The sequence below is a fragment of the Petaurus breviceps genome, unplaced genomic scaffold (genome assembly GCF_028583685.1).
Source record: "Petaurus breviceps papuanus isolate PSGF00001 unplaced genomic scaffold, PetGlider_PUasm1.0 689, whole genome shotgun sequence".
NCBI classification, from domain to species: Eukaryota; Metazoa; Chordata; class Mammalia; order Diprotodontia; family Petauridae; genus Petaurus; species Petaurus breviceps.
In genome coordinates this window covers 10,422,194-10,450,070 of record NW_027186458.1, presented here as the reverse complement: position 1 = coordinate 10,450,070, position 27,877 = coordinate 10,422,194, and the positions used below count along the sequence as shown (strand labels likewise).

General features: G+C 49.4%; 1 protein-coding gene across 1 annotated transcript in view; it reads left to right on the top strand.

Annotated features, from left to right (window-relative positions):
- MICU3 (mitochondrial calcium uptake family member 3) overlaps positions 1-27,877 on the top strand; it is a 76,266-nt gene that overhangs the window by 40,386 nt on the left and 8,003 nt on the right. The window contains exons 5-11 of the mRNA XM_069104981.1: positions 256-303; positions 4,017-4,099; positions 7,120-7,191; positions 10,085-10,123; positions 13,326-13,415; positions 20,402-20,502; positions 25,985-26,156. Coding sequence (XP_068961082.1) covers positions 256-303; positions 4,017-4,099; positions 7,120-7,191; positions 10,085-10,123; positions 13,326-13,415; positions 20,402-20,502; positions 25,985-26,156 — 605 coding nt within the window. The remainder of the gene's footprint in view (positions 1-255; positions 304-4,016; positions 4,100-7,119; positions 7,192-10,084; positions 10,124-13,325; positions 13,416-20,401; positions 20,503-25,984; positions 26,157-27,877) is intronic.

Below are 27,877 nucleotides of genomic sequence, written 5' to 3'. Positions count from 1 at the left end.
AATAATGATTAATAATATGGCCAGTGCCCATAAGATGCCTTTCCATCTGTATTCATAAGCATACGAGGAATTCTGCCCAGCTTTACCTGAGAGCCTATGAACATAAGGCATTAGAACCCATCCAGCTCTGCCTCCAGTTTCCTTAAGCAGCACTTTCTAATCTAACTCAAAGAATGTGTGTTGATACAGAAAAAATGGGGTAAGATTGTGCCCGTTTTCTATGAATCGGGGCTGACGGTTGTTTTTTTCTTCTAGGTGTGATTTCTTACACAGAATACCTGTTTCTTTTATGTATTTTAACAAGTAAGTATATTAGTTACAACCTATTCTTTTTGCTAGTGTGAACACTTCCTACTGATGACAGGTGGGTAGGAAGGTGTAGACGCGGGATTCCAAACAGCCTTGGGCGGCTGCCTTGGGTCACGTGGTAGAATTCAGATCCCAAAGCACAGGGTCAAGACTGCTAAGCGTCATCCTGGGAGGATGCCCGGGGAGGAGCCCACAAGCTCCCGTCCAGCATCGCAGGTATTTGTATGTGTGTTTTCTGGGGGCCGAACGCTCTTGCTTCCTCTCAGTGTTTGAGTCCACAACAATGACAAACACTTCGTAGGAGCTCAGAAATAGACACTCTCAAGCTCTGTCCGTGGGTCAGCCTTCTCACTCAGTCAGTCAGCGCACCCGTACTCAGTGCGGCAGCCCCTGCCTTCACAGTCTAGTGAGGGAGACAAGCCCGTAACCACGCAGAAACAAGCTAACACGGGATGAGCCGGGAATGCTGGCAGAGGCAAGGCCCCAGGACGCTCTCCGGCCAGCGCTGCCGGGCGCTTACAGCCCCTTGGATGGGGTCTGAACACCCGCTCCTCGTGAGTGGAGGGGCCTTACCGGGAGGTGCCAGAGTATTGGGCTTGGTTTGCTTTTATATATTGGTGGTGTGAGCAAATGAGGAGCCTTAGTGGAATGAGAAGATGTTGAGGGAGAAGTGGGTGACCTACCGTGGTTCTAGGATGGACAGTGGCCACGTGGTCACCATTAAGTGAAGGAGAGAAGAGCTTGCTGAGGGAGGGAGATGCAGAGCTCCACGTCAGACCCTTCAAACGCTCTGATGCTTGAAGGAGCCCTGATTTTGAGGAACGGGTCTTCCCTCTCTGTGCAGATCGCAGACCTGCTACAACTTAACAGAGGGTCTGTGCAAGTTGTTGTGAGCTATGAGACCCTTTGAGACTTTCCAGATAGCCTAGCATAACCCCCAGGCCACATGGAGAGGAGCCCTGGGGGAGGCCTGAGGAGAGGGTTTACTCTAGGGCATATGGGGACATCAGGGTAATAGAATGCCTAACATTGGAGTAGCCCGTACTCTGAGAGCAGTATCTATGAGATAAGGAAGACATGACAGATGGGGGGAGCAGCTGCCAAGGGGCAGCGCGGCAGAGTGGCACCAAAGGGGCCTTGGGACGGGGACCTCAGACTTCATTTCTGCCTCCTTAAAGTGGAGGGGCGGGCATTTTCAGACCAGTGGTGTAGCCACTAGGAGGAAAGGAGAAAGAATGCAGACACTGGGCTCAGATTGGCTCTGTGGCAGTGGGGGGGCGTGGTCGCACCTGTGTGGGTTGGGTGGCAGTAGCCCCCACCCCGCCCCAGCTTCAAGAACTTACTGGTGCTCTAGAAACTAGTCTTTAATACGCACTAACACTGGCCTCTGCCAGCTACCCTCTGTTGTTTTGTTACTGTCATTCTCCCACTGCCAAATCGTACTGACCATGCTGACCTTCTTCCCCAGTTTTAGCCTGGTTCTAGGAGGCAGCCACAGACAAGCCTACAGCAACAGGACAATTTTTCCTTCTTTCTTGAACATGCTTCTCCATGGGCCCCTCTGTGTTTAGCAAGCTTGTGTTCCTAACCCGCCTGCTCTTCAGCAAGGTGTCCTGACTTGTAAGAGTGGCCAGTGCAGATTTAGACAGTGGAGGGTGTGGGAGGGGGCCTGGGACCTTCCCATTACCAAGTCCAGGGGGTTCACAACTGGCAAGGACAAATCTATGGGGAGGGGCTCCCCTTTTTGAACATGATTGTCTTAGAAGAAAAGGTCAAACAATTTCCAAAAAGGCATTTGGGCTGACCTCTCTGAAGGCTGACTTCAGGTTTTTTTTAAAAGACTGACATAATTCAGCCCCTTTCAGCTTCTTGGTTGGCCATGTATGGGGTGAGGGAGGTCTCAGGGAAAGCCGAAGGACTCTGACTCAGCGGTTTCTGTTTTAGTTTCCTAACCACGGGGCTTCTAAACCTTTAGGTACATGATGAGATGGCTGCCTGGGCCCAAGCTCACAGTGTTCCCATCTTCCTTGACTCTGGATCCACAAAGGGAATCACAGTCTTAAGAGTTAACTGCTGGTCTGGCCTCAGCCGTACCTATTTGGGTCAACACTGCGTTAACTCTTTACAAATAACTCAGAGTATAACCAATAGCCTTGAAAGTTGTCATTCTTTCACAGGACATTTTTACAGCAAAATTTTTAAGATTGTTTTGGGCAACCATGTTATCACCAGCGCCTTCTTCTCCCTTACTCAGGCTTTTTCTTGGAAGTCTATCTTAACAAGGCTAGGCATGGAATTTAGAATGGAATTTAGACCTGTATGTCTGGAGTCTATGTCTCTGCCCCTCGACTCTGCCTCAGGCTAACACCCCAACTTCTCAAACAAGGAGCTGTCTTCTGGACAGATAGTTCTAGCAAATACCCCAGCAGATGAGGGAAGGAGAGAGCAATGCCCTCTTCTGCCCCTTCCCCACAACCAGAATGTTACAGAAACAGCCCAGCTCTGGAGTAGTCCTGTGCTCCAAGGTGTGTGGGGTCAGAGCACGTAAGTGTGGCCAGTCAGAGGCAGAAGCCTTCCCGCTTCTCCACAAGTAGCTGCTGGGCTGCACCTGCCCCAGCACTGACCTGTCCGGAGCACGGCCCCATGCTCACTCAGCCTAGCCAGGAATGCTGAATTTCTGACAAAGAACTGTCACTGCATTGCATCCTATTCATTAGTACAGGTATCACTATCAGCAGTGCATGTGTGTGCGAGTGGCCCTATAAAAGGGCAGCTGGGGAAGATGATCTGTAAGAAAGACTCCTGATTTCAGAATCTCGGTTCCTGTAATCCTCAATCACTCCTGATTACTTCCCCAACTCACACTCACACTTGTAGGTTGAAGGTCAAAATGGTGGCTACCACTTCAGGTTCTAAGGTGCCCTCTACATGACTCCTCTTCCTGATGTAGCTCATGAGCCCCCACCAGTGTGTTTCTGATTAACAGTAAGCCAATAGCCTACAATTTGTATTTACTCAGATGACATGACAAGAACGGTAACTAGAAAACATTCCCTTTTTAAAATTTGGAGACACTTTCCCACAAATGTAGACAACTGCAAAGCTAAATGCAGGTGTGGTATACACATGTGGCAAAGACACTCCCGGAAAGGCTTCTGTCTCTTCATAGAATTCTCAGAAACTCCCCTTAACTGCTCTGTTTTGCTCGGGGTCTGCACCTCTCCATAGGCCCACTCTCAGTTGCTAGAATTTACACTGCTCAAAGCTGCTTTTTCTCTAAAAAGACTGTCTCTCTCTGTACCCATGCCTGCTTGGACTATTTGTCTCAGTTCTCTGCTAGATACAGTATTTCTCCTTAGTCTAATAACTTCCCTTCAAGGCTGTGGGTGGGGAAGCAAGAAAAAAGAGAAATTCCGTTCTTTCCCTCTACAGGAGTCTCCCCACAGGCTTCCAGTCTCTCCAAGTCTCGGTTTAACACCTTACTAACACCTTGTGATTCATTCTAGGCCTTCTGGGACTCTGGGGCTGGGAACCCCCTTCCTTAGAGAAACAGATGCATAAAATGCATACGGTCGATGATCGTGAGAACTAATTGGTGGTTGGAAGTCTGTGTCTGGAACATGAGTGATTGCTCATAACTGACATGCATTGTGTAGCTTACAATATTTTGTGCTGATCTCATGCATCCTTTTCTACTCTTTTGGCAGAGCCCCATGCAGGCTTTAAAATAGCTTTCAATATGTTTGATACTGATGGCAATGAGATGGTGGATAAAAAGGAGTTTTTGGTGGTATGTAAATTAGTATTGCCTTTGATTGTTGTTAAAATAGCTCATCATTTCATTTCATGTCTGAATGCTGTCCAGTGCAATGGAACAGGAAGGAAATGTGCAGAAACATGTCCTGTAATTGGGAAGGTCTCAGTTATACACAAAGTGTGAAATGCTCTTGTTCTTCATATTTGCTAGTGTTCACAATGTGCTTGAGCATCCTGCATTTGTGTGCGTTTAAACCCTGCACAAATGTTCAGTCACACCTTCACATGCAAGCACCTGCCCAGTGATTCTTTAAACCTTAGAGATAATGTTGCTATCTCTATGTACAGGCTATAGTTGAGAAAATGGAAATACGATTTCTGCTTCACCCTGTGTACACAAAAAGGCTGGCCTTTGGTTTGCTGCCATAGCCTCTCGGTAAAGCTGGGGGGGGGGGGGGAGTGTAGCAGTTTTGCCTTGTGCATGATGCATGTTTGTAAAGTGGCTGACCTCTCCCCTGACAGTGCATGCTGTATTTATCTGTCATATTCCCTTCTATCCCTAGCTGGGCTGTTCTTTAAAGCTATACCCCATCATATCCTTGGGACATCTTCAAGCCTGCTGGGCCACTCCTGACCTCACTCAGTCACAGGAGTCACTTCCCTAAGCCAGGAGATTTAGATTTGGAAAGGGCTTTCATCCAGCCCCCTCATTTTATAGAAGGGAAAACTGAGGCCCAGAGAAGGGAGGTGAGACTAGTGATCCTTGGCATTAGTTCTTGACAGCCCTTTTTCCTGGCTACTTGTTCTGACCTTAGTTTTGGGGATTCTCTCTAGCATCTTTTTCTTGGTCACCTTCACTGGCATTTGTCTTCCCCATCACTGCCACCACCATTGCCTTCACTCCCCACTGATTGATAAAGGCTACTCAACTCAGCCACCTCCCTACCTTGAGTTACCATTTCTATGTACCTCTAAGCACACATCTCCCAAACTGATAGAAGACCCTGTCTTGAACCAACTCCCATTTCTCTTAGCCTGCTGGAAGGGCAAATCTTGGTCCTGTTAAAACCCAAAGTAGGGGCAGCCAGGTAGCACAGTGAGTAAGAGCACCGGCCCCAGAGTCAGGATGACCTGGGATTGAATCTAGGCTCAGACACTTAGCACCCACCCAGAAACACCTGGCCGTGTAACCTTGAGCAAGTTACTTAACCCCAATTGCTTTAAAAAAAAAAACCAACGTAGGGTCTTTGTAAATACTCCCCTGTCCCCTGAACCTGAGCTCTGTGCTACGTGCAGAGGGCTTCAGCCTCCCCCAGAGGGTCCACATTGCAGTCTTAGGAGATGCTTTCTCCTTTGTCCTACACTAGCTCCTAACTGGTCCTCAGTGACGTCTTCTGGACAGGTCTCAGCTCTAATGGCCTAAAATCATAGTCTGATCCATTTTATACCTCTGTCCTAATTAGTGCACTGATAGGCTTAAGAACAGCAAAAACACACTTAAAAAACCTTTAAAATACACTGAAAAGTCCAGCGTATGCCAGAGCTCATTAGACTGACCTCTAGCTTCTGGCCCATACTGTGGGCTTGGCAGCCTGCTCATGTGTCTTAGAAGAGAGCTCCTTGTGGGCAGTTAAGTAGTGAAAGATCTACGGAAACAGAGTGGTTTGAAGTTTCCGCATGAGCCTGTAAGTAAGGCCATCCTTCCAGGGGTAGAAAAAGCATCCACCCTCAGGCCAGCCCTGCAGTTGGGACAGCAGTGGCCTTCTGTGTCCAAACAAGACTTCTCAGGAACTCCAAGATGTGGCCCACTCTCTGCGGAGCCTGGGGCTATCCCAGGAAGTCCGTCTAGCAGAGGAGGGCAGACTCCACCCAGAGCTTTCCTGCAAGCCGCAGGCTTCCATTAGCAGCCCCAGAAGACATACAGCAGCATGGGCTCTTTAGGTGGCCTTCCTTCAGAGATGATAACATGGATTTTGTCCATCTCACATTATGTCAGTGCTAATGAAGTTAATCATAGTTCAAAAAGTGGTGAGTTATAAGGTTTTTTAAAACAACAGAAAAATAGTCATTAATATTTCAGTGACCTCTGTAGAGAGATGGTAAAGTAAAAGCAGAGGAATAGATGCCTTCCTGGCAATTAATGGGGGGCTAGAGGGTACCACAGTACACAGGGTGCTGGGCATGGAGTCAGGAGGCCGACCCTGGGCAAGCCAATTCACCGCTGCTTGCCTCAGTTTCCTTATCTGTCAAATGAGGATCACAACAGCTCCTCCCTGCCAGGGGTGCTTAGCACAATGCCTGGCACCTGGTAGGCCCTTTATCAGTACTGCCTGCTATTACTCTTATCATCACCCTTGTTGAGATTCTAAGGAGTTCCCTAGAGCACTGAGGAGGTAGGGGCCTTCCTCAGTCGTTTTGCTGAAATGCAGCTGACCTCCATCGGTAAGCATTCCCTTGGCGTGCATGTCCAACAACCTTGTCAATAAATGAAATGAGCTTAGTTTTCATGACCTGAGCTTGGTGAATTCATGAGGCCTGGCACCTCTGGTGGCACCTCTGCTGGGACCTTAGGCAATAGAGTATATTATGCGGAGCTCTGACCCAAACACCGAGGTCCTGGCATCCATACCAGGGGCCACATCTCCCTGAGCAAGTCACCAGACCAAAGCTTCATTGACTTGAGAGCTGGGAGGGTTTCCCCCTTTGTTATGAAGATGAGGACACTCAGGCTCTGAGGAAGCCAAATCTAAAACACCTTCTGCTCTGCCGATGCATTGAACTGCCATCACCTGTAAAATGGCGGCAGCAGCCCTTGTGCCTTGCATTGGGTGACTCCAGGATTATTCTGGGCGGTGCTGAGCCCAGGTCGAAGCAGTGGAGCTGGGCAGGAGGCCATCACTACCCATTCCAAGTTTCAGCTGCTCCTCTGTCAGTTGGGGGATAGCCCTCGGCCCTACCCCTTCCCAGGCTCGTTAAAAGTCTGTGCAATCAGAGCAGGTCACCAGCAGAAAGGGAGGCCTCCCAAGCATAACCTCTGACTGTTGTCGTTTTCAGCTCCAAGAAATATTCAGGAAAAAAAATGAAAGGAGAGAAGCAAAAGGAGACGAGGAGAAGCGAGCACTGTTGGTAAGGGCCCTTCTATCCTTCTGTGCTAGGCCCTGCTTGGGCCCCAGGCCCTGGGCTCCTGCCCCGCTCCCTGCCCAGGCTGCTCAGCCTGTCGTCAGGCACGGTGGTGGGCTGTCACTGTCACAAGGGGCATCAGTGGTCCCTTAAGGCACTTTGGGCAGCAGCACGATTGGGAGGAGCATCAATGGAGGCGTGTGACCTTCTGCCGGGCAAATGAGAAGGTGAATTCATTTTACATTTAGTTTCCTTTCGCTGGGTCCCCCAGGCTGGGCCAGACTGAGGAGCCCGGCACAGGCTCCATGTCTGCCAAGCTCCGTGAGTCATCAGCAGAAGGTGGGGTTCTCAGCTCTAGGATAGAGAGAAGAGGAGCTTCCAGGGCCCACAAGTCCAGACTGGGCACTGTGGGCAGCCCAGCCCAGGAGGAGCATCCATTCTGCATCCCCTGGGCCATTTCTGAGGCTCCCAGTGCCCCAGCGCCCCAGAGCTGTAGTCGCCAGCCTTTGGAGTCATCGAGGCTTTTGTTTTCCCTTGGCAGGCTCGAAGGGGATTGGGAGGGATAATCTGCTTCACTTAGGGTCAAGTCACAACTGCCCTGAGGGGCCACTGTCCATCTCCAAAGGGAGAAGGGTTTGGAAACGTACAGAACTGCCAAAGGGGGGTGGAGCTGGGGAGGACAGGGTTGTCCCAGGTTATGGGGAGGTATGATGAGGCCAGAGATGAGCTGACTATCATGGGGATACGGCCCATCTCCCTACCCTTTGACTCGTTCATCACACACCCCAGAGCCCAAGGAACTGCCCCAGTACAATTCAGAAATTGATTTTTGAGAGTCTGCTGAAACCCAGGCAGGAACTAGGTGCTGGGGACACAGTTGAAAAATGCAACTGTCTCCCTCCTGGCAGTTCCCTTTCCTCAGGGCATCTTGATGGGTGGGAAGGGAAAAGTGCTGATGGGACTTCGGGGTGTCCTAGGCAAGGCTGCAGAGGGAAAGGACCACAGGCAGGGAAGCAGCATGCAAAGACTCAGGCTGGAGATGGCCCAGCACCAAGGCCAGCCTTTGACACAGGCTTGCTGCTCCTGCTCAAGAACAGCTGCCGATTGCTAGCTACTCTCCATGTTTTGACATTAAAAAAAAACACGGATCTATATAGATATACATAGGTAGCTGAGTGCACATATATGTATGTACACGTGTATACGTGTGTATGTGCACACACACGCCGCTCAGGGAGGAAGCTTCAGAACTGTTGCTTGACTTTGGAAGAAGGTGGGATTTCACTTTCTCCCCAAGGGAAGTAGTGCTGATGAACACAAGGCACCTGGCCAGATAACCACCAAAGACTGTCATGCTGTTATTAAGTGCAGTAGGGGTCAGGGAAGGCCTCTCCTAATTAGTGAGAAGTCTGAGCCGGGGAGGTTTCTGTAAGTGATTTCACTTTCACCTAGACAAAGCAACCAGGCTAATGATATTACCTAGCATAGGTGACTAGGGGACTTGCTTTAATGCATTCTGGTGTCATGGGTCAAATGGTGGCCTTAGCATCAGCAAGATCTGAGTTCTAATCCTGCCTCTGACAAGTGTGTGTATGTCCACATGTGGGTCACCTAAAGTCCTTAAGCTGCCAGTAACTCAAGGTTAGAGGTGGCCACCAGCTGGGCCTGCATTGGTGGAGACAGCCCCACCCCAGGAACTAGTCACTGACTTCGCATTGTTTCCTCCACAATCCAAGTCATTCCCCTTCAGGTCCTCCACATTCCAAGAAAATGGCCCTCCCTGCTGCTTCCTGACCTGGATAATCTATGTGCCTGCCACCTCTGTGCAGACTGCCCAGACTGCCCCTCATCCCTGCCAGGTTCTCCCTCCTTAACGCCACATCTGGACGTCTCTAGCTTCCTTCCCTGCTCAGCTCAGGGCCCCTCCCCTCCTAGAGAAGGCTTTTCCTCACCCCTGTCCTGTGGGCTCCTTCCCTCCTCACTCCCCACCCCCGAGAACAGGGACTCTTGTTTCTGCCTTGTGTCCACAGGGTCCCCAGCACAGAGCACATTTAACAAGTTCTCTAGTGCTAAACAGAAGCATTGTCATTTCCAAAGTCTGCCGCAGAGCCACTGCTAGTGTCCTAGTGGCAGAGCCACTGCACATGTCCTAGTGGCAGAGCTGAAAGGACATTGGACAATCTCAGAATGCAGCCCCCTCCTTTTATAAATGCCACCCAGAGACGTGGCGACTTGCCCCCGAGGGGAAGTGTCACAGCTGGGATTTGGCCCTCCTCCTGCTGCCTCAGAATTTGTCTCTGCCCTGCCCCGGGACACTCCCCCCTCCCTACCCACAGCTTAGTACCCCCTACCAGTCGCATATATACTGTTTGGTGGGTTAGCAAGCCTTTCTGAAGAGGGGACATAGACAAAGCCTAAGGTTTTCTACAGACCCTTACAGTGTTTTTGCCTAAGCTGGGAAAGCCCACATCAGACATTCATTCAGATGGCCTGAAGTTCCCCCTTTGGTGTGTTGCTATTATCACGGCTTCTTCAGAGAGCGGCCCAGCTCCCAGATGTCCCCAAAGGCTGCTCCCAACTCAAGTTCTCAGGTCCCCTGAGGCATTCCCCCATTCCTAAAGGCAGTGTGTGGGCCACAGAGTAAAGCCTGCTGAGGCCATGTGGGATTCAAAACCAGTCCAGTTTTAGGAGGAGTTTGCCACAGGGGAGCAGGTGAAGGAGGAAAGACAAGGCCCGGCTGCAGTGCAGAGGGTTATCCAGCTCTGGACTGGTTCTGCTGAGTGTGGAGCGAAGCTGAATGAATTGCCCTGATTCCTAACAGACTTTTTTGTCATCTTTCCTTTTCCTGTGGCTGTTCTGAAATGTGACCCTTCCTTTGGCCCTTTGTGCTGTGTGTCAGCGTGTGCAACTTTATGGACTCCGTGCCTCTCCTAATAATGTATGTACCAACCCTCTCGATGTTCTTTATGTTTCTGGATCTCACCGGGCTGGGGGCAGAGGGCTGCTGGGGGATGGTAGAGGGCAGGGGTGACCACGTTCTTTCCTAAGGCCTGGGTGGCCTCGGAGCCTCCTCTTAGGTTGGCTCTGTCTGATTTTAGGCTAACCAAAGGGAATGGTCACCTAAGAGAAGTGTCTGGGGGCTGGGAGAGTAGGAGTGGGGAGAATAAGAAAAGAATCCTGCCTGCATGAGGGATTTGCAAATTCAGAATTCATGTGATTCCCCAGTCACTTTATGCTGAATCTGGTTCCATCTCCTCATCTTCTCCCGAGTTTGTTGCCTTCACAAAGTACCTAATGCCTGGGAGTTGTGCTGTGACCCCTTGGCCAGACCCCACGGTGCCCAGCGGACTGATAGACTGAGGTGTGGCCTGATCGCTGGGTGGCCTTCCCTGAATTCCTCCGATCTTTGTTGTAAACCTCTTGTTGCTGACCCAGCAGTACTGGGAGAGCTTGTCTGTCCTTTGGTCTTTCTGTGTTTAACCGGACACCCTGGGCCAGACGACAGAAGCATTTGCATTCAAAGACATGTTCAAGCAAGCTCTGCGATGCATAGTCTCTTTGTACTGTCTCAGATGCCACAGTTAAAAACCAAACCAAATCTAGCAGTCTTTGAGGAGTCCCCATCTGCCCCACACAGGTAACAGCCCATTCCCCAGGACTACAAGGCTGCTGGGTTTGTATTACAAGGGGGGGCCCATTTACTTCCCCAAAGAACCTGCCACTCCTGTGAAAGGGACTCCTGAGGCATTCTGGGAAGCAGCTCAGGACCAGAGTCCAGAGTGTGACCCACACAGCATCTCCCTCCTCACCATCACAAAAGCTAGCATCTTTGTGGAGCCCAACGTGAAGAACAGAGGAGGTTGTCTCTGCTCATTTTCAGCTAAACCAAGCCATGAGTCTTAATTCTAATGCATGGCCCCACGCAGGATGATGGTGAAGGGAATGCAGGGTTCAACTCCTTTCTGACTTAGCTAGTTAGCTTGTACCAATTTGTTGTCTCACAGTGGAGTTTTTGATAAGAAAGAAGTGATGAGTCCCATAAAGGACAGGGAGACAAGGACATCTCATTTAGATCCAGAGAGAAAATGCAAAGGCAGTCCAAGAGTTCGGAAACGCCCCCTCACAGGACTCTTTAGGGACCACGATCCTGGTGTTCTGAATCGCTTGCCGTGTTCAGATCTCACACTCAGGCTGGAGGGCAGGGTAGAGGGTCAGCACTGGGGCAGGGACCCCCAGGGAGAGACCTTGCCGAAGGTGCCACTTCCTGCCACAGACCAGCACTGCATGCCGTGATGCTCGTCAGACCAAACTGGCTGCCCCCGCTTGGCCATCTGGACCCTTGTGAGCCCATCGGGCCATCTCCACATTGTCCTCTCCTCCCCCTTCTCCTCTGGCCTGTCATGCTTTCCCAAACCCACCTTTGGATTGCTCCCCCATCCACACCCTGCACTCGTACTCCCAGGCTGCTCAGGGGTGCCGGAGGAAGGCACGAAGCCATGCTGGCTAGGCCCGCTTCGCGTTTGTCACATAATCTCCCAATACCAAGGGTGGCTCTTCTCTTGTCCCCCCCACCCAGTGTCAGACACCATGATCCCCGTCAGGGTTGGCAGGGCCTTCAGGACTGGTGATCACAGGCTCCCACTCCCCTCTACAAAGCTCTCTGTCAGTGAGAGGGGCCCAGCCTGCTTGAAGACTCCCACGGCAGCCCATGGCATCTCTTCAGACTCACGTCCCCATAAACTCTTCTAGTTTAGAGCCGGGCTGAGTAAGGACAGTGTCTCCAGCAGCTGCCGACTGTTGGAAAGTCTCGGCCTTTAGGTCTGCTGTCCCAGCCCCCTCAGACAGTCTTCGTGCCACATAACTTTGAGACGTCACCTTCCTGACCAGTGCACTAAAATCATGCCCACCTTGTTACAGCGATTCCCAGGACTGAGCACAGTGCCCCGTTGGGCCCTAGACAGGGCAGGGCAGGGCAGGACCCTGACCACACCCTGATTCTGGACACCACATCCCTATCAATACAACCTACAAGCTTTGGGGGAAGGGACAGAACCCCTCCTACTTCAGCACTAAAAAGATGCTCTCCCTCCACTGACACAAAGAGCAGCTCCCTTCACCCTGTATCAGAAGTGACTAAAAGAATCCAGCAGCCTGTCACTTATCCAGGGATGACCCTTTCTGAACAAAACCGGGCTGGTTCCTGGGGCATCTGACATCATGACCAAGCCAGCACTTGGACCTTTCTGTCTGACCTCAGGCTTCTGGCCCAGCCCCAAGTGGCCTCTGGACTGGGGTGAAGCCTCAGAGCGAGGCTTTGGGGGGGGGCACTTCTCAGAGTAAGCAGACAAACAGCAGCAGCAACAAATGCCCCAGAGATCTGGTGAATCTTCCCTGTCAAACTCCAACATAAAGGACACGTCATGGTTGTCCTCCTCTCTGTGTGTTCATGTGTGTATTTACATACGTGTGTGTGTGTGTGTGTGGTCTGACCTGTGTCCCACCAATCAGCACCTTGTGGACATGGCTGTAGTCTGAGGGAGCCCTGAGGGGCTCTGTGACCTGCCCAGCCTGGCGGAGTCAGAGGCAGGGCTGGACCCCAGCCTGTTCAGCCTGACTGAGGCCAGTTCTTCTCCGTGGGGCTCCTTTCTGAGTCTGCAGCAGGGGAGATGGGGAGGGGGGACTTTGGCCAAGAATGCAGTCTTCCACCCCCTGGACCATGCAGCATTTCTTCCTACAAAGACTGTGACTCAGAAAAGGGATTCCCTGAGGATCAGCTGGGATCCCTCACCTTGGGGGATCCCTTAGACAGTTCCCCACCATGAGGCCCATTTGCCACCAGGCCTTCTTCAGTCACACCTGACTAGCAATGACACTTCTTGTTGTATTCCCATTAAAAGAAAGAGGGGCTGATTCTTTTTGATAAAGCCTCTTTGTGCCCAGCCGGGTCATCAGACAGAAACACCACTGCCCAGTGAGAGTCCCGCAGGTTGGTCAGCAGGGTGATAGAGCGCTTTGGGCAGCCCCAGCCAGGGCTGAGTTAGCAAATTTTTCTTCTCTTAAAAGTCTGTTAGAAGAGTGGGGACTGTGGCTCTTGGGGGTCCCACTTGAGATTTCAATTGTGCCTCTTGAAACTCCTACAGGTGCTTAAGACAGGAGAACTCATCTCCAGAAGTTACTGGGACACGCTGAGACGGAACACAAGCCAGGCCCTCTTTTCCGACCTTGCCGAGGTATCAGGAAAGCCTGGACCCACCAGGCCAGGCGCCTTTTGTCGCTTAATTCACTTGGTCCTTGCTTTGTTTCAGAATCAGTGCTGGCATTAGACTCCCTGTGTATAGACCAGTGGTTGGCAAAGTGAGGCCCAGTGTCCCTGAGGCCTTTCATGGGTCTGTGGGGTCATAGCTGTGTGCGTGATAATACTAAGGCTTTTCACAGAGTGGGACAGAACAGGCAAAAGCTTTGGGGTCGTCAGTCACTTCTAGGGGCCTGGGGCCTGAGACTGAGAGGTTTGGGAGCCACTTGTTAGGCATTTCTGTTTCACTCAGTGTGAAGTAAGATGGTGAAATGATGCCTGTGCTCCTTCTCCAAGGGGAAAAGAGTCAGCGAGTTCGCTGCTTATGACCCTCTTTAGCTCGGACTGTAGGAGCATCGCCTCCCCCAAAGGCCTCCCCATCCTTCTTGGACACTTGGAAACTTGTCTCATACATTTTGGCTTTTTAAATTTGATCTGTGCCTTTTTAAACTTCCATGTGACTCCATTATACAAATGGCTGACACGCTTTTATTTAGTTTGTCAGAAAAGAGATAACTGAGGATACTGGGGAAGCTGCACAAAGCCTGCCTTTAAAGAACAAGGTCGTCTCTGCAAAAGAGGGTTGGGCTTATTTCTGAAAGATTTAGCTCAGCTCCCCAAAGCGAGAGCATTTGTCAGATCCCAACTGGTAAGGTGCAAGTAGCCCTCTGCCCCCAAAGAAGGCTCTCTTGGCACATCAGCGTGCCCCTGCTGGGCAGCTGGCCTTGTCTCTTGGCAGAGCGGAGGTAATGCAGTGGGCATCTCCTTGTCTCTGAGGATGCCCTCTCTTTGGAGTTCTTCCTCGTCCTGGGGCAGCTTGGGTCAGCGGCCCTGCCTCCAGGCAGCACGTCCAGTGTGGCTTCCTCCCTCCACATCCTTCTTTCCCAGTGTTGGGCAAGGGAAGCTTCAGGACCCACCCCGCCTCTTTTGTACCATTACAGCGATGCTGGCCAAGTATGCACACTGAATGTTTGTAGTCGCTCACCGCCTTAGCCTCAGCACTTAGAGTTAGACAAGGTGGGGAGCTCCCTTTAATTTGAAGACAGATAAGAGCGCTTTTCATTTGTGCTGTGTTGAAGTACGATTTGTAGCAACATTACACCATGCGTTTGGGGGGACCCAGAGAACCCCAGGGACAAGGCAGACACGACCGTTTCTCGTTTGCTTTTGGCCACTGATTTTTCACTGTGTCTTCACCACAGCCCCAGTTGGCAGGTTAGGCGGCTGCGGGGGTGCCCATTTCACAGATGGGGGAAGTGGGACTCAGAGCGCTGGATTGGGAGTATTTGCTGCGGGATGGGATCCTAGCTCAGCCATCCGGGTTTGGATGAGACTTTGGGCAAATTCACTGAATTTCTCCTCCTCCTATGGGGGAAGTGGAAAAGAGGAGTCTGGAGCGCCTCCTAGCTGTGATTCTGGGGCCCCCAACATGCAGCCAGTGTAAAGGGAGCCAAAGGGTATTTAAGAAAGAAAAGGAGTCTGGCCATTTGGAGAATGATTTTGAACAAGGCCCCAGGGGCGATAAAGCTATGTGCGCCCTTGGACCCAGCAATCCCGCTGCGAGGTCTGTAGCCTGTGCGCATGAATACTGATAGCAGCTCTGTTTGTGGTGGCAAAGGACTAGAAATGAGGGGATGCGCCCCAGGGGGCAGGGGCTGAACAAGCTGTGGTGTATGAGAAGTGAAGGAGGTGCTTCAGAGAGACCTAGGAAGACAGCAATGTCTCAGGAATGGCACCCATGAGAGACTTGGCGATTCTGGTCAGTGCAACGAGCCGCCCCCTCTCCAGAGGGCTCGTGGGAACTGTGAACGCTTCCACCTCCAAAGAGGATGCAGACTGAAGCTTGTTTGTTTTTGTTTGGTTTGGTTTCCTTTGTTTTTCTTGCTTTTTTTCAGGACATAGATAATGTGGAAATATGTTTTGCATGACTTCACATATATAATGATTATAATATTTCTTCCTTTCTCAATGAGTGGGGAAAGGATGAGGGAGGGAGAGAATTTGGAATTTAAAATAAAAATAAAATTTACAAAAAGAGAAAATGGGCTGAAGAATTAAAGGCAAATCCTCATGATTTCACCCACTGTGGGAGACAGACTAGTTACATTTTAGGGCTATCTTGAAGTGCCCCTCCCTCAAATATAACTGTTGAAATTTCCCTAGCAGAGATTTATACTGTGGGTTAACAGTCTACTCTTAAAAATGCAAGGAGCCATGGGAGAATTAACAGACAGTTAGTCCTTCATACCACAGTGTGAACGAGCAGTTTGTTCTCTGGGGGTATTAGAACTTTGCCCAGGCTGGACTGGCAGGGAGAGGGGTGGGATTATCAGAAAGCCCAGGGTTCTGAGGTGGGCACGAAGGAGCAGGAAAGGGAGGGTCCTCATGGCAAACTTCACCCTTCAGGGAATGATGGAATCTGGAGAAGATAATGCTTTAATCTGATGAAGAAGCGTGTCCCCCTATGCAATGCTCTCACATGCAGCAGAGCAGATGAGGCCTGGGCTCTGGTCCTCACTCTGACCCCACTGGCTGGTGATCACTCTGTGCTCCAGGAGCTGTCCAGCATTCAGCTTCCCCTCCCAGGAGTCTCTGCTCCAGTGAAATCCAGTCTAATCCTATCCTTCTGCTTCTCCCTTTCATTACTGGGACAGTGCACTGTCAGGGGAAAAATCCTGTTTCCATGTACCAAGGGGCTAAAGGTATGCCCCCATGGAGGTCAAAAGCCTTAGGAGTAGTCAGTGCCCTATCCCGATGTGTGCTGGCTCCAAATTCATCACCCTGGTGCTAGCCTCTGGTCCTAGCCATCTCTTCCTGACCTCACTGTGGAAGGGCAAGAAACAAGTGGGCTCCCCCCCCAGATGGGCTCTCTGAGCCATCATCAGCTGGCGCTTGTCCCCTGGCCAAGGTTCTACTGCCGCTACCCAGCCAAAGGCCTCACCCTCTTGCACCAATAGCGACCCTCTCTGATATTCCCTAGTCAGCTCTTCTCAACAGTTTTTCAGAAATCACTTTGGAGGCAAAAATTTGGAGGTTTTAATATGGGAAAGTCTAACATCAAAGGAGCCACTTGTGAAGTGAGCCTGGAGGCTGCTTCCTGCCCACTCTGCAGGACAGATGTACCCTGGTAGGCCTGCCATCCATCATGAGCCTGGCTCCAAGACCTGCTGGCCAGCTGGTCAGGGCCAAGGAAGGCCAACCAAAGTTCCTGGACTTTATGGAGAAGTAAAGCTTCTGGGGGCCCGAAGGAGAAAATTTGCACTCCAAAGGCAAATCTCATTGAGTTTTAGAGGATTAGAGTCCCCAGAAGGCCAGTTAGCTGCCTTGTTAGAGTCATGGGCCCTTTCCTGCCAAGCTGGTGTGTACCAGTGAAGTGTTCACATAACAGCATTTTCAGGCTCTCCATTTCTTCAAAGCAAAGTCTTGAAACCCTGCTCATAATCACATTTTTATTCATGACAAATCACAAATCAATTAAGATTTTCCAGGTAATTGTTTTTTGATATTGTTGACAAATTTGGGCAGTGATCTGCCCCAGGCTCTAACCCAGAGCTAGACATAACCCTCAGGATTTGGAGAGCCCCAACAGAACCCTGGTTTAATAAGCTTGTTATTTGGGGGGGGGCAAAATTAGCTGTCCCCCAGGTGAGAGCACATCCCCTTAAGCATATACTTACTATATGTACATACTGTAATTTCCCAAAGCCCCATATTTAAGTTATAACAGAAAGGGGCCTTAACAACTGTTTGCCAGTATTACTTTACCATGGGTTTTGCAGGTTTCCAATCTACAGAGCTGTACTGAAAGGCCAGGTCCCCAAAGGTCCAGTTCTCCTTGTCAGAGTTTGGAGGATTTCTTCATTGGCTGTTTTCTTAGACAAATTTCATCGATAAAACCAGTTTATCTGAATGGATAGAAATCTGTAAAGTCACCGTTTGTGTTCAAAGGCCTCTTGGTTACTTTCATTTATGTGCTAGACTTGGATTCAAAAAAATAGAGGGCCTCTGTCTGCCTTTGTAGGACAGGTCCTGCCTGTATTTTATTTTTGCAATTATTTTAAGGAAACCCGATCAAAGCAAAGTGAGATAATCCCCTTCTATGAAAATAGCATCTGGGGTTCTTTTGTGGCTTTGGTGTCTTTTTGTTATGAAAACACCTGAATTCATTTTCTTCTAACAACAAGAGGGGTAATCAAAGAGCCCAAGCCCCTGGTTTGGTCTCGCCCTTCGGGAGATCCAAGTTATGTAATGCTGGGAGGGCACAGAGACGTCGGCCAGCATGCTCAGTGGCTGGGAACTGCTCTCTTCACGGAACGAACAAGTGCATTCACCATTTCCATTTGCTCATTTTTTTTCCTAATGTCATGGCCCTGTGGATGTGGATTAGCCGGATAAATGCAACCTAAATCTAATAAGATTGTGATGATGAAAGCCTGTAAGGAAAGATCTGCTTGCTTCGAAGCCATGAGAAAAAGTGGTTCAATGAGGTCATTGTTGAGAAGTTGTCTGAAATAAAGCCATCTGCATTTCCTCGTATTATGTCCTGAGATGGAGGCCTCAGCCACCCTGGGGCACTCGATTCAGCCACTCTGGGGGACACGATTCAGCGCCACCCGTGAGCTCATCCAGCTCCAGGACTAGTGCAGTTTCCGATTTTAAGGACACCACAGCTTTTCAGATCTAGGCTGTTCTTCACTGGTGCTAATTAAGAAAGTCTAGATGATGGTGCGCCGCGTACGAAATCATATTATTATTAGCATAAAAATTACCATCAAGCCAAAGCACTATCTCGGCCTCGTTCTTGTTCAATAGCCTTTTGGTAACTTAATAAAATGCTTCCATCCCCAGAAATGTGGAGTGGGTGAAGTTTGCCTTCAGGAGCCTCTCGATGCCTTTCCTATTCCCAGATGCCCACCTTCAGTGCCCCACCCCCTGCCTGGTCAAAACTCCAGTTCTGCTGAAGAGAAGCCAAGTTCCCTGACCTGTTCATTTACACTGTGGTATTAGGTGGCACAGTGGATAGGGCTCCTGGTTTGGAGTCAGAAGACCTGAGTTCAAATTCAGATTCAGCTACTTCCTGGCTGTGTGATCCTGGGCAAGTCACATAACTGGAGAAGGAAAGGACAAACCGCTCCAGTATCTTTGCTGGTCACAAACAGTTGGGTACAACTGAAACAGCTGAGCCACAACAACAAAAATTAATAGTGTATTATGATGACTCTCCCATGACTCATTGCATTTTCTAGAGTACATGGTTAAACCAAGTATAAATCTCTGCTTATGAAATTTCATCAGATATTTTTAAGGGAAGAAAGCACTTCCTAATGACCCTAAAATATACAGATCCATCCCCAGCAGGCAAACTGAGTGGATAATATTATTGGAACTGTAAGAATTTTCCTAAGTCCAGAGAAAAAGCTATTCATTCACATTCTTTCATTTCCCTTAAATCTCTTCAGAATAATGGATGGCACTATAATAACTGTAATAATAGTTGTTCTCCCCCATCTAACATTTTCCTGTTAAGTTCTGCCATTTCTCACTGATTTTTCTTTTTAACTGTGCTTTGGGAGTTTTGCATCTATCCGTTTAGATTTACCATATATTGTCCGATTATCACCAGAAGCTCGTCTTGTGGGCTGTACATTTGTTTGGCCTTGACAGAACATGAAGCAGACAAAAGACAAACTGGCCTTCAAACCTGGGCAAGACCCTTCTGACTCTACAGGGATATGGGGACAGGGGCAAAGTAAGAGGAGACAGTGACTAGATTACACTTTGGAAATCTCATTTGAATTGTTCATAGTCTCCATTCAGCTGGTGCAGGCGCTGTCTTCCAAAAGTGTGCTGCTCTTCTGCAGACTGTATACAAACTTATTTTGAAATAAGGTTGAAATAGGGGCAGCTAGGTGGTACAGTGAATAGAGCACCGGCCCTGGAGTCAGGAGGACCTGAGTTCAAATCTAGCCTCAGACACTTGATATACTTACTAGCCCTGTGACCTTGGGCAAGTCACTTAACCCCAAAATGCCTTCTAAAAAGAAAAAAAAAAGAAATAAGGTTGAAATTACTGTTCTAAAAAAGGTACAAGGCGACATTAGCATGGTTGAGTTTTTCTGCTGAGCATCTTTGTGCCAGTGCTGAGGCTTGCTCTCCTGATATGAGGACAGCCCTTTGGAGAATCTTTTATGGGTTGAAGAGTCCTCAGTAGCATCTCATTGTCAGGAAGTTTGGCTCTTTAGAAAGCCCCTGAACTGAGGAAACCCAGGTCTCTGCTTGAAGGAGAAAACGCTCAGCTGGGGATGATGGAGGGGGCCATTAACTGCTCTAGTTAACGTATTGAACACAAATAGAACCTAAAGGCATATTTTGGAAATGACTACTTCATAAATTAGAATCATTAAAGATTGTACCAAAGACCTTAGTTGTTTTTTTAAAGTAGACCTGTGGTTTCACTGGATGCAGGATGGCATCTGCTTCAAAATTTACAATCTTAGAGAATTTCCTGGGGCCCTGGGAGATCAAATTGACTGTGGCCATACATGATGTATGTCGGACTGAGGCCTTTCCAACTAGGAGGCCAGCTCTGTTTCTGGATCTGGCTCTCTCCCGTGTTCCTTTTTTTTATTGCTATACATCCCCGATAATGTCCTTTTTTTTTAGTAAAGATCATCATTATTAATATGCTTTAAAGTTATTGGCCATAAGATGCTCAGATTTCCACTGAGCTAGTCATTTCTTTCCTGTTATTTTAAAATGCTTTGACTTCATTTTCCTTTCCATGGTTCACATGGTCCTGTTTTTAATGTTTTCTATGACCCTTATTAAAATTATCTAAGGAATACAGAAGAATCTCTTTCTGTGTTTTGTTATTGTTGCTTTTTTTTTTTTACTAAAACTAACTTTTTTATTGTACCTTTGAAGCGAGCAGATGACATCACAAATTTAGTGTCAGACACAACGCTGCTTGTACACTTTTTTGGAAAGAAAGGCAAGGCTGAGCTCAACTTTGAAGACTTTTACAGGTAAGATTTCATTTATACTTGGAATGGCAAGTATAGATGTTAAGTGCTTAATTCCTGCCTAGAGGGGCTTTCGTGCTTATGTAGCACCATTTCCTCGCTTTATGGGTAAGGAAAATGGCCTGCCAAAGGCCAAGTAGGAAGCCAGCAGCAGAACCAGCCCCTAGCCTGAGTCCACAATTCTTTACCACACATTTGGAAAATAAACTGAACTGTTAAAAACAGGAGGGAAGGGGACTCAGGGATCCTGAAAGTGCTTATAAAGTTTAGCCTCAAATGTGCCAGCAAGACCAATGCTTCCCTTTGGTCATTAGCAGACATCTTAATTAATGCCTCTGATCTTTATTTAAATAAATACAACTGAGAGCCATAGAGGTAACCATCCACTTAAGGCCATGGCCTTTTCTATGTTTGAATATGCATGATGATATAAGTCATTTGTTTTATCCATTGCCTTCATAACATCCTGTCAGGGAATGGAATTCATAGCTTTAAATTGTCGAAGCTCCTCTGTCTCTGGGGACTGCCTCAGGCCTGCTGATAAGGCCTTGATTTTTTTCATTCTGAGGCCTGTGAAGCAGCACCTCCCCAAAGCCCCAGACGCATCCCTGATCTGCGGATCACAGCTCACAGCCCGTGCGCCTGCCCCTCCTGGGGCTGTATGTACAGCCAGAGAGCACTGATTTTCTGGGGGTTTTACTCACCTTCTCCCGGGCGCCAGTGAGCCTCATGGATGGCCCCCCATCATCCCTCCATCTTCCTTGCCCGATGACATCATCCCTGCCCTGCGTTCCCCCAGGGGTAGACCCACCTTTAATTCTTTGGATGCAGTTACGCTCTGTATCTCGCTACCATATGGCAACTCTGTGATGATTCTGTTGTCGAAAAACGGGCCTTTGCTTTGATGGGAAACCGAGCCAGGAAGGGAGCTTTGCCTGCCCTTCTCCAGCTCACCGACAGGCTCACCCCATTTCCACATAGAGCACTGTCTACACTAGTGACCCCCCGGGGGACGATCCTGCCTCGGGGCTGCAATCTGAGCAGTGAACATCCCTGATCTACTTTGTTCTGCTCCTTTGAGTGATTACAGAGCCCTCCCTTCTAGGAGACTGAGACATGCGCATGGGTCAGCACGCGGCTCTCCCAAACAGGAGCCCGGGTCCCAGGACAAGCCCTCTTGGCCCTGCACCCTGCACGCAGCAGACAGCTCTGCCCAGCATCCCCCTCCCTGCTGAGAGCCTTGCCTGCCGGGGACTCCCAGAGGACCACAGCACAGGGCTGTTTCTGTAGTCCTGTCCTGGCAGACTCCACGCGAGAGACGCTTTGTTGTAAGATAGGCACTGAGGTGGCGTTTTGTTCATAAGCACTGAACAGCAAGCACAAGGGAGTTTGGCATCTTCAGGATTTTTCAGTTGACTGTGAAGTGACCGAGATGTTCATCATTGAACATCACACCGAGAAACACTAATGCTGAGGAGAACGCGTCTGCGTGCGGCTTCTGAGGGGCCGGGAAGGGGGTGGCTACGATGGAAAGGTGGAAGGAAATCGTGGGAGGGAGTTGGAGGCTTTGGATCAGGGCAGGAGGCGAGATGTTGAATTTGGAGAGAAATTTGGCAGGATTATATTCGGGTCATGGCGGGGGTGGGCGGAGGCAGGAAGGAAGCGCTGAAAAAGACCGAACAATCTGTAGTCCCAGATATCGGTGAGGGAAACCAGGTCAGGGACGATGCGTGGGGGTAAAAGTGGATGATGGAGGAAGAGGGAGAACAGCCTGAAGAAACCCGCTCCGGAAGGAGAAGCAGAAGGTCACTAGCAAAACCAGGCAAGGCGGCGATCACTTCAAAAAGGTCAGTGGAAGAGACGGCAGGCTGCATCGACTGATGAGGTGAATTGCTGGGGGAGTGGCACCACAAAGTGCCGCACAAAACTTAACCCGGCGTTCAGTGTCGTGGCATAAACACCCATAAGCAGCTTCAGACAAGGCTGAGCATCTCAACTGTGGTGCACGAGAGAGGGACCTTTCCAAGGACTTGCACCACTGGCGAGCTTTGTGTGTCTGCTCGCTTGGGATGCCTGTTGTCTGTGCTCCAGCCACAGGTCCATCTGCCTCTCCAGAATCCGGGTCCTTAGGGAAGAAGAAGGGCTCCTGAAGCAGCAGAAGCAAGGCTTTCTTGGCTAAGAAGGGGTCTGGGGTGCAAGAGAGAGGCTTCCGAAGGGGGAAGAGTAGGAAGGAAAGGGACAGTCGTACCATTAGAGCTGAAGAAGACATTGGAGGCTCTTGCCGAAGGAGAGTGGGATTGCTGAGGAGGAAGAAGGATGGCATGGGGAGAGGCAGAGTAAGAAGGAGCCAGTGAGGAGAAGCCGGTGATTCCCTGCTCAGAAGTCCGACCACCATAGCCCTCTGGGCTTCCTTCGTGGAAGACTCATCCAAGTGCGAGAATGTCACCCACTCATGATGGTTCCCACAAGATGGCTCAAGGGGCACTTTCAGAGGGAGTCTAAAAGGCATTGCCCACAATTACATCAAGTCACAGAGAACTAAAGGTCACGAGGCTGTGCCGTCCTCACTGTGACCAATCCACTGAAGGCAAGGAATGCAGAGGAGAACATTAATCTGGGATGGTAACAGCTGGTGAAGAAGCCATGATGTCAGAAAAGTTGTTACATATTGTTGTATGTTGCCAACAAACCCCATCAAGAAAAGACAGAAAAATAAAATCCATTTAATTAACTACAGGACGTATAAAACACTTGGGAATCTATCTGCCATGATACGAGGAGGAACCATGCAGATATAGCTATCAAATACTGTTAGCGGAAATAGAGAACAAAATAATTGGGGAAATAGTCATTGCTCATGGATAGTCAGCAAACATTTATTAAGCACCTACTGTGTACCTGGGACTGTGGATACAAAGGAGACACCACACTGCCTGATCTTCAGGAGCTCACAGTTTAGTCAGGGAGATGACACAGAACCGCTCTGTACAGACAAGCTATAGACAGGATAAACTGGAGATAATTAGCCAAAGAAAGGCAGCAGCATGAAGAAGGACTGGGGAAGCCTTGTGGGAGCCGCAGGCTAGGACTCGAGGGAAGCGGAAGGCAGAGATGAGGAGGGAGGGAGTTCCAGGCGTGGCGACCAGCCAGAGAAAGCACTTGGATTGGGAGATGGAATGTCTTGTGGTCAGAACAGTTAGAAGGCCAGGTCACCGGAGGGCAGATCACGTGAGGTGAGTGAGGTATAAGAAGACTGGAAATGCAGGCCAGGTATGGGTGATAGAGGGCTTTGAACACCAACCAGAGCAGTTTGTATTTGATCCTGGAGGCAATAGGGAGCCACTAGAGGTTATTGAGTGGGCAGGGGGTGACTTTGGTGATGGCTACTGCAGTAATCCAAGAATGAGGGGACACGAGAAGTGGGAATGTCTGAGAGAAGGCACAGAGGCAAGACAGCAGACCTTGGCAACAGCTTAGATGTGGAGGGTTGAGAGAAAGGGAGGGGTCCAGGATGACTCCTAGGTTGTGAGTCTGAGCGCATGGGAAGGGGTGGTGGCCCTAACAGTCCTAGGGAAGTTTGGATGCCTTGGGAGAGAAATGACGAGTTCAGCTTTGGGTCCATTGAGTTAAGATGTCTACTGGACATCCAGTTTGAAATGTTCAGTAGGCAATTGGAGTTGTGATTCTAGAGGTCAGCAGAGAGGTGAGGACTTGAACATCATCAGCATAGGGATGGTAACTGACTGTGTGGGAGCTAATGAGATCACCAGGTGAGAGAATATTGGGAGAGAAGGAAGAGGGCCTTGGATGGAGCCCAGAGGACTCCCATTTGTGGCCGTGACCTCGATGAAGATCCCACAGAGGAGACAGAGGAGGAGCGGGCAGAGGAGAACAGGAGAGGAGGAGGGGTGCTGAACACCTAGAGAAAAGGGAAGATCAAGGAGAGGGCGAGCAAGTGTCCAAGGCTGCAGGGTGAGGATGGAGCTCTCTGTTCTCCCCTCTGGCTCGATGACCACTGACTGACTGTGGGAGGTCCCCACAGTTCCATGCCAGGCCTTCCCTTCTCTCCATACCCTTTCTCCATGACCTCATCGGCTCCCATGATTTAATGATCACCTCTATGTGGAGATTTCTCAGATCTCTACATCCAGCCCAAATATCTCCTGAATTCCTAACTCGCTGCCTGCCTACTGAACATCCCCGTGGCCTCTGAAAGTCATCATGTCCAAGATAGAACCTCTTCTTGAAGTTAGGATTCCCCTCCATTTTATGTGGCTTGTTTTATAAAAGCACATAACAAACCCACCACATGACTCCAGTGGAAATACTGCCTTACACATGAAGCCCTTCCCAACGATTGGGCCCTCTCTCCCAGACCCCCCTTTCTAGTTATTCTTTTTGTGTTTATTTCCATATACATATGAAATATGGACATGTGATTTTTCCCATAAAAGACAAGGTCCTTGAGGGCTGCCTTCATTTCACTTTTATCTTTTGCCCCTCCAAGTCTCAGGTGGTCAAGGCCACCACTAGGACAGAGACTATCCAAGGGTCCTGATCAAACATGGCATAACTCAGGGCACCCTGTGCTCTGATCCCCAAAGATACTGCCAGGGTAGTAGAATGCCCCCAGGGCATTCCTGAGGCTGCACAATGAAAGCCAGTGAAATCTGGACTTCCTTGGGGGCGTGGTTCTCTGGTGCAAAGATCTTTGTGCAAGCCCAGAGTACCCCAGGTAGTGAGTGAGACCCCCATCACTGAGGAAGGAGAGGATGAGCCAGGTGGCAGGCCAGAGTGGCCGAGAAAGGCAGCAGCCCACACTCTGACCATATCTTCTCTTTCAATGTTTCAGTGTCTCCATGATTGCATGGCAATTGCAGCCCCCAGGCCTTTCCATCCCGGCAATGCCTGCAGCCTCAGTGCACTTTGCTACCCCCTCAGATAACTAAAATCATCTTCCCTTTGATTTCTTAAGCTGAGATGTTCGTCCAGGAATCTGAAGATTGCCCAGGATTAGTCCACTGTTATTATCCTGCACCTTATAACTTTGGCCACATTGTGCCATTAAAAGAATGGGACTTTTCATTTCCACCTTCTGGGCCTCCTTGGGGCCTCCCCAATTCAGAAGAGACACTCACCAAACTAAACTGACTTTAGAATGCATATTCTTAGTTATTCAGTAAACATGACATGATGTCAATTTATTTCTCAAAAGGCACTTAGTAGGTCTCTTCAGAGTTTCCTAGGCATGCAGAAGCCACGTGCTTTTCAGTGCCTCTATGGCATTAATAAGCTTAGCTCTTGCCCATTTTCTCAAACCTAACAGTGCTTTTTAAAAACCCAGAAAATTTTTTATTGGGCTTGGTTAAAAAAAAGCTTCTTCTGGATGAGCGCATCTTCCCCAGTTTCCAGATGGGTCGTTTCAGAACAGGGTGGCAGAGGTTTCATTGCCTTGCTCATTTTACCATTTCGTTTTTGTTCCTAGGTTTATGGACAACCTGCAAACAGAGGTTCTGGAAATAGAGTTTCTCTCCTACTCCAATGGCATGAACACCATCAGTGAAGAAGACTTTGCCCGCATTCTCTTGCGGTATACGAATGTGGAAAACACAGCTGTGTTTTTGGACAACGTGCGCTACAACATGATAGAAGAAAAGGTATTTCTGATTATCCTTTATTCTCTTGTTAGAAATAACCGGCGCATCCACTGCCTCTGACTTTGTACATTGCCTGGGCACACACAGAGCGTGCATATCCATCCATCCATCCATCCATCCATCCATCCATCCATCCACCCATCCACCCATCCATCCACCCATCCACCCATCCATCCATCCATCCATCCATCCACCCATCCACCCATCCATCCACCCATCCATCCACCCATCCATCCATCCATCCATCCATCCATCCATCCATCCATCCATCCACCCATCCATCTATCCACCCATCCATCCATCCATCCATCCATCCATCCATCCATCCATCCATCCATCCATCCATCCCCATACACACAGAGCATGCCCACATACACTCACACACCTGCATGCACACAGTTCCCAGAAAGTTCTTGAATACTTCTTGTCTTAAAATGCTTTTTTGGCTGATGGGGGGGAGGGATATGGTGAACCCCCCCCCAATGAAAATATATAGGAATGTTCACAGTCCTCCTAATTAGGTGCTCAGAAAAACATCCTTAGAAGGCACCAGGGACCGTTGCGCCCTGTCCAGCCTCTCTTCAAAGAGCTCCACTGCGAGATGTGGGCCCAATAGTGCTTCTCCCAAAACAGCGTCTGCTGGCTTCTGTCCCTTCAGGCCCATTTTATTCATATCCAGAAGAGCCATCTTTAGAGGGTCATTCAGGTGAGGCATAACTGAGTAAGGAGTCTTATCCCGGTTGAAAGGAGATTTTCACAAGGGGTGACTGGTGGTAGGAAACCAGACGCTGGTTTGTCCCTTTAAACAAAGCAAACAGGATAGAAGTTTCTGAGCAAGGAAACCCTGGAGGGGCCTTGAAGGCTCAGTGCAGCCCAACAGGACGGGGTGACCAGTGCCACCTTCAAAGGGGGAAGTGTGGGGTCTGCTCCCTCTAGTTATGTTTGCACAAGGATCTGGTGAAGCAGCCTTGGGGCCTTGAGAAAACCGCCGACAGACTTCCTCCATTCAGTCCCAGCAGCCATGTGGGCAGCTCATCGGAGAGAAGCGGGCAGCGGTGCCCTGCCCAGTCTGTCCTTGAGGTCATCGGACTTTCTCCTAGTGGAGAGCCAGGCCACGTGGATATCGTAGGGGGCGCCTTGGGTGGAGCTGCCTCATTCACCAGATATTAGCTAGGATTCACATGAGCACTTCGGGAAGTGGGGTTAACTGTCCCAAGCCCCTGCAGCGCTGTGACCTTTGTTTTTTAATGGCATTCGGACTCCCCAAAGCCTACCTTGAGAAAGTAGTCAGCTCACCTTCCCAGACCATTTCACTTTCTCACAAAGAGTCTTCCTGATAAATGTTGTATAAAATTAGTATAAAAAACGAATATTCTGTTAACCAAAGGCCCCATGTGACTGAGTTGGAAATCCTTCAGAGTGCTCTTGGTGACAGACGGGAGGCACTGTGGGCGCTCTCACCGAGGCACTGGGAGGGCGCTGGGGATGCAGTTGGAGGTGGTGTTTTAGAGAGGGTCCCTTCCTTTGCTTCCGTCAGGGCTCTGCCGTCTGTTTTTGGTCATCATTTTGGATCTGCAGGAGTGTGGCGATCAGTGTTTAACAACCAGCTCTCTGAAAGAAAACAAGGATGTATGCAGGACACACTTTTCCATTTAATTGGCATCATTAGCCTTCTCTCAGTCTAGACAATCAGGAAGACAGTAAATGAAGCCCTGGTTGTT